Below are 13457 nucleotides of genomic sequence, written 5' to 3'. Positions count from 1 at the left end.
TCCTGGACATTGTGCCTCCTGCAACACCTACAAACAATACATGAAGCGTACGAACACCCAGCTGAGCCTAACCCAGGCTGCAGAATTGTGAGAAATAATAAATTGCTGTTGTGTTAAGCCTTTAAGTTTTGGGTGGGTGGTTATTCAGCAATAGATGATTGAAATCTGATCTTAATAGTTTGCAAGGATGGTTCCTTAAAGCAGGATGATGACCTACAATAAATGAGGTCAAGATGCTAGAACTTCCTTGGTAGAGTATTAAGAAGAGGTCAGGGACTTCCCTGGTGGCGCAGTGGTTAAGAATCCGCCTGCCAATGCAGGGGACAAGGGTTTGAGCCCTGGTCCGGGAAGATCCCACATGCCGCGAAGCAACTAAGCCCGTGCACCACAACCACTGAGCCTGCGCTCTAGAGCCTGCGAGCCACAACTACTGAGCCCCAGAGCCACAACTACTGAAGCCTGCACACCTGGAGCCCGTGCTCCGCAGCAAGAGAAGCCCCTGCAATGAGAAGCCCGCACACCGCAATGAAGAGTAGCCCCTGCTCGCCACAGCTAGAGGAAAGCCCGCACGCAGCAATAAAGACCTAACGCAGCCAAAATAAATAAATAAAAATTTTTAAAAATTAAAAAAAAAAAAAAGAAGAGGTCAGAAAGTTTAGGGAGGTGGGAATGTAAGATCTAAGCACTCAGCACCCATGTTCTCTAGGAGGGCCCACACGACACCCTCTGCACTAAGTCAAAAAGGAACTCACTGATAAAAGGGACACCAGCACTTCTGAGTAGCTCAGTGGTGACTGTTTTGGGTACCCTGGGATTAAGAGTAATAGATGCTGCCATGGAATTGGGACCCTTAATATCAATACTAATGTTGGGATTCCAGAATGGCAGAGGTGGCATCCAAGACCAGGTGAATATAATTACTGTCAAGGGCAGCAAGGCCAGAGTGACAATGAGGATGCCTCGATCTGCAGGAATCTATGGCAAGTTGTTATGGAGACGGAATGGATGGACCGCTGACTGGGGGATCCTCTATTTTCATATTTTTTAAAAAATCAGGAGCTGGTAAGCAGACGACTGACATCAGCTGCTACAATGGATAACCACAGTCCCTCATCTAGATTCTAGATCTAAGTTCACAGAGCCAGAACCCCTTGACTACAGCAGAGGCCATCCCCCTAAAGAAACAACTCTCCAGTGATACCATAATTATATATAGTAAATATTCCTCCAATCCTTCCCCAAAGGAATCTGCTGTCATTTACCAGGATAACTGTGCATTGGAAAAAGGACAATATTCAGAATATTGAAAGATTGTTAAAGAAATGGAGTCTGAATTGACACAAAACAGAGTTCTCTGGCTAGAGCAGGGGGTAAAGGAGCGCAGGTGATATAGATGGAGTTTAAGTCCAATGGGTCCCAAAGAAGCTGACAGAATCCTTTCATTGATTCCACGATCTGCAGAGTAAAGGATATAATGATAGGAAAAGCCAAGCAGAAGCTCCTGAAACTCCTTGTATTAGTCAGAGTTCTCCAAAGAAACAGAGAACCAATAGGATGTGTACATATATAGTAAGGGAGTGATTTATTTTAAGGAATTAACTCATGCAATTGTGGAGGCCGGCAAGTGCACAATCTTCAGGGTAGGCTGGCCACTTGGCGACCCAGGGAAGAATTGATAATACAGCTTGAGCCGGAAGGCAGACCGCAGGCAGAATTCCCTCTTCCAAGGGGGCGTCAGGATTTTTTAGCTCTTAAGGCTTTTAACTGACTGAATGAGGCGCACCCACATTATGGAAGGTAATCTTCTTTACTCAAAGTATACTGATTTAAATATAAATCTCATGTAAAAACTACCTCACAGCAGCATCTAGAGTAGCGTTTGACCAAATATCCAGGTACTGTGGCCTAGCCAAGTTAACACGTAAAATTAACCATTACACTGCCCTATAGCTGATTTGTGCAGTATTATTTCTGATCTAATACTTTAGCTGAGCTTGGATTCCCCATCGTATCCCCATTCAATTCACCTCCAGGAAAACAGATGGATCAGGTAGAAGATGGGTAGATCACTGTGAACTTAACCTTGTGATAGCCCCAATCAGAGATGTTCTCCTGGATGTGGTATCTTTACTGGAGCATATCAGCACAACCTCGAACTTGTGTGTGGTTATTGATTTAGCAAATGCTTTCTTTTCAATACCCGAGAGAAGAGATGATCAAAGGCAGTTAGTTTGCCTTTACATCACAATAGGACAGTGAGAGCACCTTCACTCTCTCCCCTCAGGGCTTTGTTAACTTTCCTGCTCTCTGTTATCTATAGTCTTCAGGGAACTTGATCACCTTGACATCCCACAGAACATCATATTGGTCCACTATATTGATGACATCATGCTCATTGGACATGAAAAGGAAATGGTAAGCACCATATTTGCCAGAGAGTGGAAGATAAACTTCATGAAGATTCATGGTCCTGCCACACTGGGAATATTTTTAGGGGTTCAGTGGTTTGGGGCATGCCAGGACAAGTTATCTCACCTCACATATCTCTTAGAAAAATGCACAGTTTTGGGGGGCCTCTTTAGATTTTGGAGACAGAATAGACACGCTTAGAACTACTTCTCCAACCCTTTATTAGGTGACCTGGAAAGCTGCCAATTCTGAGTGGCGCCCAGACCAACAGAGGACTGTATAGCAGGTTCAGATCATAAAACAGGCAATGCGGCCACTTTGGATTATATGATCCTGCAGATACAATGTTGCTTGAGGAATCTGTGGTGGACAAAGTTTCTGTGGGGAGTCTCTGAAAGCTCAAATAGGAGAGTTGCAGCGAGGACCCCTAGGATTCTGGAGTAAGGCCATAATTACCATGGTCCATTTGAACAAAAAGGTTCTGATGTGTCACTGGGCCCCAGTAGTGACTGAGCATGTGACCACCAGATGTCAGGTGGCTGTATGTCTAAAGCTAGATGTTATCAGACAGGCACAGCAGCAATCCAATATGATGGAAGTGGTACATTCAGGGCTGGGCTCAAAGAGTTCAGAGGCATGAGTAAATCAAATGAACAGGTAGCTCAGACTCTCATGGCATCTAACCCTGTTGATCTGACACCTCTGCTTTAATTCATACCTATGGCCTCATGGAGGGTTCCCTATAGCAAACTGATAAAGGAGGAAGGGAGTAGAAGCCAATTTACACGCAAGTCAGTATAGGCACAAGCTGGAAATGAACCACTCTATTACAACCCCAAGTGGGGGTAGCCCTGTAGGACGGCGGTAAACTCCCTGGGGGCAAAACTCCAAGCAATATACTTTGTCCTTCCTTTTGTATGGAGGAAGATATGACTGAAGCACAGATATACACTAATTCCTAATAACTGGCAAATGGCTTGGCCAGTTGGTCAAGGGCATGGAAAGAGAAAGAGCAGAATTTCAGAGACAAGCAGGTCTGGGTAAGGGGCATATAGATGAACTTATCGGAGTGGGTGCAAAGTATGCAGATCTTGTGTCTCACATTAATGCTCACCAGAGACCATCGAGGCTCTCCAGCCAGATGGCCAAATGTCCCATCTTATGGATGTCAGCCAGCCTCTAAAGTTAGCCACCCTGTTGCTTTGCAAAAGACCCATAAAATGGTGGCCATAGTGGCAAGGATGGAGACTATGAATGGACCCAACAACTTGGGCTCCCTTTCATCGAGGCTGATCTGACAACGGCCAACAATTAGTCAACCAGCCAGCAGCAGGCAGCAGCATAGAAACATTGGTCAGGGAGGGCAGCCAGCCCCCCGTGGGCAGGTCAATTGTATCAACCCCCTTCCACCTTGCAGAAAGCAATGATTCATCCTTACTGGAATTATGTACTCCAAATATGGTTTGCATTTCTAGTTCTGCAAGCATCGCCATCCAAAGGTTGAAAGAATGCTCAATCCATTACCCAGAGCCAGAAGACTCATTTTATGGCAAAGGATATGTGACAATGGCCTCATGAACATGGGCTTCACTGGTCTTACCATATGCCCATCACCCAGAAGCAGCCAGCCTGAGAGAACAATGGAATGGAGTGATTTCATTTCCACAAGTTTTAATCTCCTCTTCTGCAAAATAGGATTATAAACAGTTCTAGTACTTCACAAGACTGTTGTGGGATTGGATGTCTTTCTTGGCCCTTGTATGCTGCAAGTGCTCAATAAGTGGTAGGCATTATTATTAATTGAATTAAACTGTGAAAGACCTTCTGCCCCAGGAGGAGCTGGTGATCGGGCTTCACTAAGCCCAGTAGGGCTGTGGATCTCACTCTAGTTTGACCTGCTTTGAATACTCTTAGCTATTCGGAAAGTCTCCGACTTGAATTACACTTTTTGGCCAGTAGGCAGCTCAGCAGAGATGTTGTCACTGAGCAGAGCTGGAGGGGAAGAGAAAAGATTCTGCAGAGCTCCGGGAAACCAAAACTAGAAACTCTGACAGGGATTGGCCACCTGGGGGCAATCTGAAAGGGCTATAAAAAACAAGCCTAAGAGCTGTTACCTCACTGCTGTTCCCGTCTATCAGCAGGCTGCAGGCAGGAAGCTTCCTTCTCTGCTCTCCTCAAAGGTAAACCCAGAAGCTATGAGATGTGGGTGTCAAGCTGCCAACCTCTGCCAGGCTGCCTGCCCTTGAGGCTCATGCCATGAGAGCCGGGATGCCCATTCTTCAGGGAGTCTACACCCCTGAGTGCCCTGGACTCAGACTGGTCTGAGGGGATGTGTTGGTGGGCTTTTAGGGGGTTGGGTTGCAAAACCCCAAGAGTCATGAAACTTAGCTTATAGCTGCCATGTCAGCAGTCTCTGGCCTTAACCCTGCCACTTCACCTCCTTGGGCTTTAGTTCCTCATCTGTAAAATGAGAATCAAGCTACCTGTCCAAAGGACTGGACGATTTCTGAAACCCCTTTATTGCAGAATCTAATGTGACAGTGAGTTTATCTTTGAGGATAGATGAAGTGATCTGAAGTAGATATTCAAAGTGTGGGTTTGGGCATTAGTCAATTGTGGCTTTAAATCCTGACTGCTACTCCCTAGTTTAGCAGGCTTCGGATTATTACTTTTCTGAGCTTCAGTTTCCTTATCTATAACGTGTGGTTTAGAACAAAGGTACCTACTTTATGGGGTTGCTATGGGTATAAATAACCTTGTACCATAAAGTGCTGAGGAAGTGCTCAGTAGAGGGGAAGTTGTTTGGGTTTTTTGGTCGTTTTCAATTCAAGGAAAATGCTTTGAGCGGACAAAGTTCACATTAGAGGTGAGTTGTGGTGGGGGAAGGGAAGTGTGTTTCTATTTTGCTGTGTAATGGAAAGAGCATAGGTTTTGGATTCTGCAGTCTTGAGTTTGTGTCTAGGCTGCACAATTTCTTGTGTGACCCTGGGCAAGCTCCTTTACCCCTCTCTGCTTTCTTTGTGAGAAAGGAAGTTGATGTGAAGCCAGTGTTTGGGGCCTGTAAATATTCAATGCAGTGGGAGAATAAATCTATCATCAACCATCGTTTAGAACATTCTGTGTGACAGGCACTGTTCTAATTGCTAGGGATATAGTGGTGAACAGTTGCAAAACTCACAGCCACCCTCCGAAATAGGCTTTATTAATAGGCCCACCTTAGGGATAAGGAAACAGGCTCAGAGAAGCCCCAGGTATCCTGCTTATGACAAAACCAGACAAAGCCAGAAACAGAAACCACAGTAATGATACTAGCTGACTTCCGCTGAGTGCACAGTGCATGCCAGGCACTGTACCAGAGAGGATTCCATCCTGTAATTCTCATAACCACCGGTGTGGCAGGAACATCAGCCCGCTGGTGCCGTGAGGAAACGGAAAGCCTGCGGCTCCTTAGAGGGGTCCTGGGCTCAGTCCAGAGCATCTTGCTGCTTTTTGTGGACTCCTCCTCGAATCTAAAGGGAATACAATAGAGCGGGAGTGGCTCCAATAGGGCTCTGGGGACCGTCTCTTCCCTCTCCCCCATCCCAAGTACGGCGACAAAGCCTTGCGCTGTGCCACCATGCGGCAGAAGGCGGTATCGCTCGTCTTGTGCTACCTGCTACTCAACACCTGCGTCTGCGAGGAGACAGGTAAGGATCCTGGGGCACCTGGGGACTCCGGGATAAAGAAGCGGAGAGTTTCAGGATCCCTGGTTTCGAGACCCAGGCGTGCCTCTGAACGAGAGAAGCTATTCCAATGGACAGCGCGGCGCGGGGTCCCTGTAGCTAGAGTCCCAGATTCGAATCCCTGCTCTGTCAATTCTTCCATTCTCCCTAAATGAGTTCATGCCAGTTCTGTACCAGGCAGAGCGCCCTGGGAAAAGTCCCTTCCCTTCATTGAGGCTCTCCGAAATGGGAGGATGGTGGCCCCACCTCCGGGGGTGGTCCGGAGCATCAGGCACAGAGTAGGGGGACCCTGCTCCCCACTGGACATTGCCCACTCTCCTTCCAGAAGAAAGTGAGTCCGGGTTCTGGGGCACGCTGACCTACATGGCCGTCGGAGGAGGTGGGTCTGGAGGGCGGGGAGCCCCGGAAGGTGGGGCGGGCCCTGCGGCTGGCGTCCCTCACTGCTTCCTCTTCCTCCAGGGCTCATGGCCGTGGCGCTGCCCGCGCTGGGCTTCACGAGCACAGGCATCGCCGCCAACTCGGTGGCTGCCTCGCTGATGAGCTGGTCGGCCGTGGCGAACGGGGGCGGAGTGCCCGCCGGGGGGCTGGTGGCCACGCTGCAGAGCCTGGGTGAGTGTGGGCCGGCCCAGGTGGCCCTCTTTTCTGTCCTGAGCCCTTTTCACAGGCTAACTTAGCTCTACTAGGTGGGGCTTCTTCTAATCCCCACCACTTAATGGGGAAACTGAGGCACCCAGGGATTAAGGAATTTACTCAAATTCTCCCATATAGTTAGCACCACGGCCAGGATTCAAACCCAGTCAGTCTGCCTTCTGGTTTTCAGACTCTAAGGCCAGAGCCTTCACTAATGCTTTGGCCAAGTCACAAGTCTCTCAGTTTCCTCATGCGTTAACCAGGATAAACATCCTCAATTTAACATTTTATGAATCTCTTCAATCCCAGAGAACCAGAGTGCCAAGGAAATGTGGTGAAGCGACCCGATTCAATCTCATACCAACCCTGCTCTTGCATTTCTTGAACATCATGAAGGGGATGGATACAGAGCACAGAATGGTGCTTCTAAAAAACGTGCTTTCACCTCTCTCTCTCTCTCTTTCTTCCAGCCCTTTCTTTTTTTTTTTTTTTTTCCTCTCCCCCTCTGAGGCATCCAAAATCCTACAGAAAAACCACCCCTGACAAACTGCCCCTCTGCCTTTCTGAACCCTCCATCTTCCCTCAATTCTGGATGGCAAAAGCCCAAAGAACCAGCCCAAAAGGACACAGCCCTTCTCAGAGGGGGCAGAGAGGAAGACACAGACCAGGCTGCACCCCAGCAGTGAGAGGTGAAGGGTGTGGGCAAGGCTAGAAACAGTCCTGTGCTATAAGGTGGTTGTTCTCTCACCAACTGTATTTGCTTTACAGGGGCTAACGGTGGCAGTGCCCTCATGGCCAAGATTGGGGCCCTTCTGGGCTATACTGTCCACAAGCAAATGGAAAGCAGAGGGAAGGAGAGAGCGGATGAGGAGTAGCTAGCAGCTCCCTGGACCCCCCTCCTTCCTCCTTGTCTTCCTTTTCCAGCTGCAGTCCAGAGGTTCCTCTTTCACACTTGGCAATGACCTAGGTAAAACAGAATAAACGTCTCTCAGAAAACACTCTGTCCTGCTGTGAGTCGTGCTGGCTATGAGAAGCCCCACAAGATCTGGCTCTGGGCTGCCTCATCCACACACCCCACCCGCATTTCCCCCAAAGGCCATCACAGCTCCTGGGGCAAAACTAGCTGATTTTGCCTCTGAGCCTCAGCGTATTCTGTTCTCTCTGCCTAGAATGTCCTTCTGAAGCTCATAACCCAGCGCAGACATCTCCTCCTCCGGGACTCCTTCCCAGCAGAGCTGCTACTCCTGTCACAGCCTGAATGCTCAGGCTCTATTTCTCAGGGTTCCTGGGGAGGCAGATTCTTTCTGTTTTCGGTGAGAGAAGTTTCCAACTACTTCCCTGATTGGGCAGAGATGGAGAAGCCAGATCTCCATTCTCCAAAGAAGTGCTAGAGTAGTCTCCCTCAGGCGCAGGATAGAAGGCCAGACATTTGTCTTGGGGAAACGGTGTAACAGCAGCTTCTGGGGGGTCAACAAGGCCTCCCTTCCCTCAGAAAACTCTGGGGACAGGGTAGGCAGTTTTCATGCGGAGCCTACATGCCTTCTGAGGGGGAAGGGAAGGCCAAGCCCTTGGGAGGATCTGAGGTTTGGGAGGCCTGTTCAGTGAACGAGAGTGCCAGGACTTAGGCAGGGGGAGGGCAAAAAGGCCCTGGAAATTGTTTGGTAGTAAAGCTAGGGCTGGTTCTAGCACCAATCGTGCTGTGGTTCTGGTCTGAGTGGGTGTACCAGCCTCGATACCAGACCAGCCTTCTAGAGAGATCTGCACCCCTGGGAAGTGGCCATGTGTGAACTACAAAAGCTGGTCACTAAAAGGCCAAGCCAGCTGTCCTCAGGCCTCCCCTGCCCAGCCCCACTTCTAATCCAGAATTTCTTCTTCGATTACAAATGTATGGAGGTGGGTAAGAGGCTCCTTCGTGCTTGCTCCCATCCCCAGGTCCAGCGCCACCCCTGCAGGTGGCAATGGTTTGCCTCAGCTGGCTTGCCCCAGGCCCCCAGAGAAGCAGTGTTTGTGGAAGAGGGGACACAGGTGGTGGAGGCACTATCTGCACCTCAAACACTGTCTGCACAGCTTGTGTCCAAGAGCGGAAGCTGAGCTGAGTCCCCTGCCCTGATAATCACCACTGGGCCTCAGCTGAGTCCTGCCTTTGTTCGGGCCATTCACTGAGGGGCAGATGGAGTGGACCTCTGCCCAGGAGGGGATGGGGTCTCAAGCATCACACTCTCCCAGGCCTGGTAACTGCACCCCAGTCTGTAGAGTTGATATCCCAGAGACAGAAACGTGTATCCCTCAGCCCCTTCACGGCGGGCACTGCATCTAATTCATCTCTCCTCCCCAGTGCCTGGCACACAGTAGGTGCTCAATATATGTGGGTAGAATTGAACCTGAGGTTAGTCTCCGCCCATCTACCTGTCCCTTTACCTTTCCCAACTTTCATGAGAAGGAGGGACTGGACCACTTGTTCTTTCCCTGGGGAGCCCTTGATAATACCCACTGTCACTGCCATGCAGGCCTCGGAGAGGGGACCTCAACCCCCTTTAACACTGTGGTCAAGTAAACACAGGCCCCTAACCTTTTATTCAATATTCTCTAGCACAGATGAGGCTGGGTTTTCAATAAGGCAGTGGAGCAGAGTGGTTAGGGATGTCCCTCTGGAGTCCCACAGACCTGGGTTCAAACCTGCCCTGCCATCTCCTACCTGCATGCCCTGGCACAAGTTCCTTCACTTCTCTGTGCCTCAGTTTCCTCCCCTGTAAACTGAGAATGATAATAGCATCTACCTCGTGGGGGTTTTTGTTATGAGATTAGATGAAATAATGAACAGAAAGAGTTTAACATGACGCTGGCACATAGTAAGCACTCAGTCAATGTCCGTTATTATTATGATTAAGGACTTGCATGAAGCAAAGAGGAAAGAGCCAAACAACAGCCAAGAATGAGATGCTCTAACTGTGGAGGCAGGGTTTACTTTCTGGGGCTCACAGCCCCTGTTCTTCCTTCCTCCTAAGGGCGGGCAGCCTGCCCCAGGGGCAAACACCATCCTTAGACATCATATTGCCTTGCACAGCATCAAGGCCAGAGAGAAATGGACAGCTCTACCCCCAGATTTTAGATCTGAGGCCTCAGCAATTCTCAAGCTGAATGACACTGGCAATGACTTGTCTTTAAGGAGATCCTCTGCCTACCGCAGGATCCCTTTGGGCCTGTGCAGGATAAATCTTTGCTTTCATTCTGCAGCGGTTTGCTGGGCACTCACTCTGTGTCAGGCACTGTGCCAAGTGTTAAGGACACTGCAGTGGAAGAGACCCAGTTCCTACGTACTTGGAGCCCATAGCGTACAAACTAGGAGCCCCCCCAAAGCATCCATCACCCCCTTTCTCCCTCCCTGTCACCACCTCCTCGCCCCCATCTCCTTTCACCCATCCTGGCCCTTGTCAACTTTCACGGACCACAATTGTCTTGTCTACAAAGTATGAGACAGAATGATGAATACAAACCAGAATTCACTAGTGCAACAAGTCCGGACATGCTAATCACCTTTGGACTTCTCCTTGACAATGGCCTTCAGAAAGACACAATGCTGAGTCCTGGCCCAGCTCCGGGGGGGGCACTCAGGCAGGTTACTTGCCCTCTCTGAGTCCCAGCTTCCTCATTTTCAAAACCAGGGGGGCTGGACGTCAGAGTCTCCGAGCGCTTCCTGCTCTAAAACTGCTGAGCCTGAAGCAGACTTCTGAATCCCCTGGGTCCTGTCAGGTCCCAGTCCTCTGAGATTTTATTTTTGGAAGCTACCAAAAGCCACCTTGTGGTGCCAACTTTGGTGACTAAGGTGGGTGATGGTGCTGAGAGATGCCTGTTTGGTCACAAATGAGGGTGGCTAGAAACTAGCAGGGCAGTTCCTCACTCTGGGACCACACCCTAACACAAGCCCAAAAATAGATCCCATCTGTGTGGCTTACTTGATGGAAAACAGCATTGAGGTCCTCTGACATCATCATTTCTCTCTGGACCTCAGTGTCCTAGTCTATAAAACAGAGGAAGGGAAGTGTTAGACTCTCCTCTAGACCTAGAATGTCTTTCCAAAGTGCTCAAGTTAGAGGTGTCTTGCTCTTTGATAAAAATCCCTTTATCTAGAGATTTCTTTTATTCTTTAAGGCCCTCCCTGGCCCCCAGACCCTTGAAAGTCCACTCACTCCCTCTCCAGGCAAGCCTCCCACAATTCCATTGCTCTATGCATGGATGTGGCCACCAGGTGGCAATACAGTCCCAGCCTGGAATCCTCAGCCTGAATTCTCCTCCAGCAGCTCCACCAAGATCAACAGCCCTCCCTGGGGCCAGGCCCCCCATAGATGTTAGAGACCAAAAAGATTCAGGCCCTGCGCCTGCTCTGCAGCAGGAGCTCCTGAAGCTCACAGGAGTGGTCAACGCTCAGGATCCCTGCAGGGCCTGCCTCTTCCTCTCCTTCCAGACCCTCAGTCCTGCAATGCTGGGATCTCCTGAGCACAGCATTCAGGACCCTCTGCAATCAGGTCTCACTTCCAGCCTGTGCTTCCAGACCTGAGCCACAGGGATTTAAAGGCAATGAGAGGAGCACTCCACACAAACATTTCTTGTCTGGGCAGCAGATGGTGATGCCAGGAAGAGGGCATCCCTGGACCCAGACTTGAAGGGGACCTGGGCCAGCAGAGGGCCTGGGTCAGCAGTAGCCGGAGGGAGCTGAGGCAGAGGAGGCCTGTGGCTTCCTGTGAAGAACTAAAGAGCCACTTCCTTTAAGCAGATGGCTGTGAGGGAGGGGCAGAAGATTAGAGAGCGCGGGCTTCCTGGCTCAGAGGGAGAGGAAGGCCCTAGGAAGACCCTAGGAAGTGGCCCAGGGCAGCCTTCTATTTCCTTTCCCTCTGGGGTCTCCATGAAGCAGACAGTGCAGACAGGCAGGGTCACACCATGGGAAAGGTCACACCTTTCCCATGTGCTGTGAAGCCACAGAGAGGAGAGTCAGGTTAGGGGCAGTTCATTTGTACAAGACCAGTAAACAAATGGCACCTTGGTTACTCAAAGACGTAGGCCCAAAGGCACCTCCAGGCATGCAGGAACCGAGGCTAGACAAAGGCCTTCCCCATGACCTTCCAGTGACAGGTCCTTCTTCACTCTGGGGTCTCCGCTCAAATGTCACCTACTCGGAGAAGCCCTCCCTGACCACTACTTTAAAGCAGCCTCCTTGTTTCTCTCTACCAGAGTGGTTCCCAAACTTATCCGCTGCTGGGGATTACCTGGAGGCCTCAAAACATACAGATACCTGTGTCTCACCCACAGAGATTATGATTTAACTGGTCTGGGGTGTAGCCTTGGGCTTTGGAAGTTAAAAAAAAAATCTCTGGGTGATTCTAATGTGCAGACAGGCAAGTGTGGGAACCACTGTGCTAGCATATCATCCTGTTTCAATTTTCTATATAAGGCCAGTAAAGAAATGGGGCTTGGTTACTTCAAGAAGCAGGCCCAAGCCCTCAGCCCCAAATACTCAAGTCCAAGTACTCAGCTTCAGAACCCAGTCCCAAACACCCAGATCCAAGGTTTTACATATATCGACTCATTTAATCCTTACCACAATCTTCTTTTCTTTTTAATATTTATTTGTTTATTTAGGCTGTGCCAGGTCTTAGTTGCAGCACACGGGATCTACATTGCAGCGTGCGAACTCTTAGTTGCGGCATGCATGTGGGACTTAGTTCCCCGACTAGGGATTGAACCGGGGCCGCCTGCATTGGGAGCGCAGCGTCTTACCCACTGGACCACCAGGGAAGTCCCTTTACCACAATCTTCTTAGGTCTTATTAGGATCCTCATTTTACAGAAAAGAAATCAAGGCAGAGAGAGGTCAAATCACTTCCCCGAGGTAAACAGCTGGCAAGTGACAGGCCAGGATTCAAACCCAGTCAGCCTCACTAGGACAGTGCCTGGCACCCAGAGGGGACTCTGTAAGTGACTGTCCAATCAAGGAACTTAATTTTAATCTCCTTCTGCCTCACCCATCCAACCCCATTCAACTGAGCAACCAGGCAGCCTGGAGATTCTATTTTCTAATTATTTCTTTAGTCTGTTCACACGTCTCCACCCACATGGCCCCCCTCTCAGCATCTAGCTCACTACCCTCAGGCCTGGAGGGCAACTACAAGGTCCTTCTAATGGGTCTCCCTGTGTCCACTCTTGCCCCCCTGTGTTCACTCTTGTCTATTCTCCACATAGAGTCAGGAGGATCTGAAAACAAAGTAGATCAAGTGACATCCGCCCCAACCCCCTCAAAACCAACGGTGGCTGCCCATCACACTTAGCATAAAATTCTACTTCCTGGGCTTTCCTGGTGGCACAGTGGTAAAGAATCTGCCTGCCAGTGCAGGGGACACAGGTTCGAGCCCTGGCCCGGGAAGATCCCACATGCCGTGGAGCAACTAAGCCCGTGTGTCACAACTACTGAGTCTGTGCTCTAGAGCCCGCGAGCCACAGCTGCTGAAGCCCGCGTGCCACAACTGCTGAAGCCTGCGTGCCTAGAGCCCATGTTCCGCAACAAGGGAAGCCATCACAATGAGAAACCCACGCACCACAACGAAGAGTAGCCCCCGCTCGCCGCAACTAAAAGAAAGCCCGCGCGCAGCAACGAGGACCCAACAGAGCCAAAAATAAAATAAATAAATAAATTTATTTAAAAAAA

At 49.8% G+C, this 13457-nt stretch overlaps 1 protein-coding gene and 1 long non-coding RNA gene across 8 annotated transcripts; one reads left to right on the top strand and one right to left on the bottom strand.

The window, feature by feature from the left end:
• Positions 1-4428: 4428 nt before the first annotated feature.
• Positions 4429-13457, top strand: IFI6 (interferon alpha inducible protein 6). 6 transcript variants are annotated; one of them, XM_067725017.1, is made up of 6 exons: positions 4429-4589; positions 5996-6095; positions 6457-6510; positions 6591-6740; positions 7232-7450; positions 7530-7759. In XM_067725017.1, the coding sequence occupies exons 2-6, from the start codon at positions 6026-6028 to the stop codon at positions 7634-7636; spliced, it is 600 nt and encodes a 199-aa protein (XP_067581118.1). In that variant the 5' UTR covers positions 4429-4589; positions 5996-6025; the 3' UTR covers positions 7637-7759. The 6 variants fall into 6 exon arrangements, with proteins under 6 accessions (XP_067581118.1, XP_067581123.1, XP_067581120.1 ...); XM_067725022.1 differs by lacking the exons at positions 7232-7450; positions 7530-7759 and adding an exon at positions 12995-13457; XM_067725019.1 differs by lacking the exon at positions 6457-6510.
• Positions 5596-10605, bottom strand: LOC137218376 (uncharacterized). 2 transcript variants are annotated; one of them, XR_010940683.1, is made up of 2 exons: positions 10256-10605; positions 5596-7724 (listed from the first exon to the last, which is right to left on the bottom strand). It is a non-coding gene; the product is annotated as an uncharacterized lncRNA (long non-coding RNA). The 2 variants fall into 2 exon arrangements; XR_010940684.1 differs by having other exon boundaries at positions 10296-10605.

Source organism: Pseudorca crassidens, chromosome 2 (assembly GCF_039906515.1).
Source record: "Pseudorca crassidens isolate mPseCra1 chromosome 2, mPseCra1.hap1, whole genome shotgun sequence".
Classification (NCBI taxonomy): Eukaryota; Metazoa; Chordata; class Mammalia; order Artiodactyla; family Delphinidae; genus Pseudorca; species Pseudorca crassidens.
The sequence above is the reverse complement of the archived record's forward strand: the minus strand, read 5'-3'. Positions and strand labels throughout refer to the sequence as shown.

Bases quoted from the DNA above. Each gene is read 5' to 3' on its own strand.
- IFI6 (XM_067725017.1), top strand. From the start codon at position 6,026: ATGCGGCAGAAGGCGGTATCGCTCGTCTTGTGCTACCTGCTACTCAAC. The intron at 6,096-6,456 runs GTAAGGATCCTG...CTCTCCTTCCAG, and splicing joins CTGCGTCTGCGAGGAGACAG to AAGAAAGTGAGTCCGGGTTC. The intron at 6,511-6,590 runs GTGGGTCTGGAG...CTCTTCCTCCAG, and splicing joins CTACATGGCCGTCGGAGGAG to GGCTCATGGCCGTGGCGCTG.